The sequence below is a fragment of the Tupaia chinensis genome, unplaced genomic scaffold, assembly GCF_000334495.1.
Source record: "Tupaia chinensis unplaced genomic scaffold, TupChi_1.0 Scaffold000494_1, whole genome shotgun sequence".
Lineage (NCBI taxonomy): Eukaryota > Metazoa > Chordata > Mammalia > Scandentia > Tupaiidae > Tupaia > Tupaia belangeri.
The window spans coordinates 2,657,000-2,661,085 of NW_006160006.1; the positions used below are offsets into that span (position 1 = coordinate 2,657,000).

The 4,086-nt window shown below is 63.9% G+C and overlaps 1 protein-coding gene across 3 annotated transcripts in view; it reads right to left on the minus strand.

Annotated features, from left to right (window-relative positions):
• The window catches only part of BIN3 (bridging integrator 3), a 48,681-nt gene that overhangs the window by 9,200 nt on the left and 35,395 nt on the right, over positions 1–4,086 (minus strand). For all 3 annotated transcript variants that reach the window (XM_027774942.1, XM_006156461.3, XM_027774941.1), the window contains one exon: positions 234–370. In XM_027774942.1, the coding sequence (XP_027630743.1) occupies positions 234–370 (137 nt within the window). The remainder of the gene's footprint in view (positions 1–233; positions 371–4,086) is intronic.

Below are 4,086 nucleotides of genomic sequence, written 5' to 3' on the forward strand. Positions count from 1 at the left end.
CCCTTCCCGTGCTGGCTGCTGCCCATAGGCCCAGGGCGGCCTCGCCTAGTGTGGAGGGTAAGGTGGGCAGCTGCGGAGAGCTTGAGGGCCCCCCCTGGGCTCCAGAGGGAGATGCGGGCTCACAGGGCCTGGGGAGCCACAACGTAGACACAGGTCAGGCTGGGCAGGGCTGGGACTCCAAGGGCTGAGGGGACCAGGCAGGGAGAGGGCCCCGAAAAGCAAGAGGCAGGGACCTTCTCCTGGTTGAAGGCATCCATCCGCTTCATGGCTGTGTCCAGGGCTGTCACCATACTCAGAAAGTCGGGGTCTTGCTCACAGAGCGGGTTAGAGAGTAAGTCCAAGGAGATCTTCACGGCGGATTTCGACATAGCTGTGAAAGGTCAGAGCGTGGTGAGCCTGACAGGCCCAGCACCACGGCTCCTCCTCAGCATCCCCTGCCCCCCGAGGGCCCAGGGCCCGCACCCCCAGAGCTAGCTGCTGCCCCCAGCTGCAAAGCGCCACAGTGCCCCCAGCGGGTCCCTGCTGCTCAGAGCCGTTCCCCGCCAGCCAGTGGAACCTGCTATGACCGCTTCACTTCGAACTCGAAGCCGGAGCAGGACTGTCTGTGTGGGAGGCTGTAAGCACACACGCGGAACTTCAAAAAGCTTGCGGAGAACGGAGTTTACCGTATGAGTCTATTTTGGTGCAAAAAATTTTGAGATCCATGCAATTTTCAAAACACATTTCTGCAAGCTTTCTGAAGGCCCCCAGGAGCCTCATCCGACACACCTGGGCACACGAATGTGAACCTCAAAGGCCTCTGGGTGGCTGGGCACAGAGCTGGCTTGGGACCAGCAGGGACAAGTCGTGGGCCCTGGCTCATGCTGGGCACTGGGCCAGAGTGATGGCTTCGGCCCTGTGGGCAGCAGGGTGCTACCCGAGATGCCCAGTCCTGCCAGATCCTGCACAAGCAGCCAAAGCCTGTGGCACGTGGCCGGGCGTGGATGGAGCGCACTGACCACACGAGGCTGGGCCTGGCCCGCGGAGCCCGTATCCCGGCTCCCGGAACGCGGAGTCCCCGGACGTCGGATACGACCGACAGTACCAAGCCAGCAGGCTCCTCTCCACTCTCTTCCTGCCCCCTGAGAATTCTGTTCACAAAAGGAGACCTAAAGACACGTGCAGACCAAGAACCCCAAAGCTGCCAGCGGGGCTCCACCCCATCTCTGCCAGGCTTTTGTGTACCCCTCTCCCACGGAGGGCCACAGGCCACGAACCACCCCGAGGGGGCGTCCTTGGGTTCCATTGCAAAGATGAGGTTCAGGGGCACAGTGGGGACAGCACCTCCAAGGCCAGGCAAGTCTAGGACTGCCCCTGCTTGCCCAGCCTCCCTGGCACCACAATCCCCGTGCCCTGCCTGGAGGAAGTGAGGAGACAGGCCCGTGAGGCTGCACTGAGGTTTTAAGGCATCATCTCCCCAGGGCTGAGACCACCGCCCTCTGCCCCCTCGTTCTCAGGTTTGCACTGCTGGACACATGGGGAGTCTGAGGTTGCAGCTCAGACGCAGGGGGAGACCTGCAGGCAGCTTGGGGTTCTTGGTCCTGCACGTGTTTTCAGGGTTCCCTGTCTGCACCTGAAGTTCCGGAGCAGCAGGAGGAGACATGGGGAACGGCCATGCTGGCTCCTCACAGTCCCGGGTCCGGAGTGTGTCCGGGCGGGAGTCGGGGAGTTTGGAAAGCCTTTCTTACTGTTCCAGAACTGCGGACGCTGCTGGCGACCGACAGACAGAAGCACTGCTCCTGTCTAAGCCGCTTGGAGCGAAAAGCATGATCTGACCAGGACGCACAGCCAAGCGACCCCAAGTGACGTTAAACGTGGCGCTTAGAACCAACGAAACGAGGTCCATCTCAGGGTGATGCCTCCCTGGAAGGGCCCCACGGGGTGAGGGCTACAGCTGTCCCCCAAGGAAGGGCCTTGGGAGAGAAAGCCTTGCCCAGCCAGCACGGCGGCCCTGAGCAGAACCCCAGGCCTCTGCTCAAATCCAGGGGTGCTCTGGTTCACCAGCACAAGGCCAATGGGGGTGCAGCCGGAAACAGCAGCTTTCTCAACATGATCGAGCCGGGGAGGGGAGTCCCTCAAGTGTGCCAACTGCCCTCGCAGTAAAACGGCCACGCCCAGCTCCCCGACAGCGAAGCTAGGAGTTCGGGCAACACCTCTCTCCCTTCCTTCCGAGGGAAAACCTCCCAAGGTCAGAGCTCAGAGAGAAACGTTCTTCCCACGGCCCATGTCTTCCCGAAGCCCTTGCATCTGCTTTGCTGGAGCCCCGTAAGTTGAGGGCCGAGGGGCTCAGGCAGTGCCCTGGGCACACCCGGGCAGAGCCTCGTCTAGATGCTCTCACCTCAGCTGTGCCCAGCTGCCCTGGCCCACAACGCCCACTGCCTCTGCAGGGCTGAGGCTGGGGCCAGGGCGGCCAGTCTGGCACAGACTAGAGGCCAGGGGACTCTGGAGCCCTGCCTGGAACAGACGCAGAGGTGCAACGGAGACGCCCACTCCCGAGGAGTTCTAATGTTCTGCAGGAACTCTTTCCAGAACAGCAGCTGGGAGCACAGAAGGCTCCCCTAACCACCTGGGCCAGGCCAGTGGCTCTCCTAGCGCGGCCTCCAGCCCCACTGCATCAGAGCCCCTGGGAACTCGTTAGAAATGCGTTTCGGACCTCCAGGCCCTGAGTCAGAGCGCCTGGGGCAGGCCTGGCTAGAGGCCCCAGCGACATGGGCAGCGTGGCTCCCTGGTGCCGGCCAGCTCTGGCCTTGGGCTGGCAGGGACCGGTCTTTCCAAAGCACCTGCTCTGTGTGCATGCCCACCGTGCCTCCTGGCAGAACCGTGGTCCAGGGGCTCAGCTTCTGGGCCCGGCTATGTACCCGGCATCCCTGTGATCAGGGAGCTCGGCCCTGAGGTGGGGCCGCGTGGCCTTCAGGGAGGCCTCTCCACGGCCCACCCCCCGCAGCCCTGTCCCCTCCAGCCCCTACCTCTCCTTGCAGCACTTGCCACATGTGCCCATCACGCCTGCCCTCCCCGACACTGTCCGTGCCTCGGTCACCGGAGCGCTCATCAGAGCTAGCTGAAGACAGGAGGCAGGCAGGTCCAGCCAACCCAGGTCTCCTCAGGTCCCCGCACTCAAGGGACATGCAGACATGTCCCTCTCTGGGACACAAAGAAGGAGTCGCGGAGGCCCACCCCATCAGGAGCCTGCTGCTGCCACTGCCGCCGATGACGGCACTAATGCCAGAGCTGCGGGCACCGAGGCCGGCCACGTGGGCTGTTCTCAGGCTTCAAGTTCATGCTCGGCCCCAGCCAGAGGGTGAGGTCCCGCAGACCCTCACTTCCCGGGTGGGCGTGGGGCAGGCACTGGAGCCGGGGCGGTGGACTACGTTCCGTCAGGGCCCGTGCCCTGGGTGGAGCAGCAAGTTGCTGATGAAGGTGCCCAAGGAGCAGCTCTCCATCACCCTCAGCTGCTCATGTCTTGCTGGGCCAGGACCTAAGGACGTGGCCTCCTGCCGCTCTGTCCCAGAACTGCCTTCGTCTCTGGGCTCCTGGGCCTAGCTCCTCATTACACCAGGATCCTCAGCCAAGAGCCCTCCTCCAGGTCACGGGCAGTTTCTGGCACCGGCCAGTTCCGTCGCCTTCCGTGCAGGGCCCTCATGTGCCAGGCCTGCCCTAGGGGTGGCTGCCCTCACGCTGCGACCTGCCCTGCTGCTTGGATGGGTGACAGCAGCAGGGCTCTCAGCACTGCAGGGGAGGGGCACGCTGCTGCTGGCCTAGTTCCAACGGTGGAGGCACCGAGACCAGAGGTTCCTCCCGGGCTGTGGTGCTCTCACGGAGCCCAGCGCCACTCCTAGGCTAGGGTAGTGGGCGTCTACCAGGGAGGGGTGATCTCGGCCACTTCTCAGGACACTGGTTGTTGGAATGAGCCCCTGCAGAGGTGGAGGGGGGTAGCTGCAGGGCAGGCACCTACCCAGGTCGGCGTCCTGCAGGGGTGTGGGGGAGGGCAGCTGCGGGGCGGCACCTACCCAGGTCGGCGTCCTGCAGGGGTGTGGGGGAGGGCAGCTG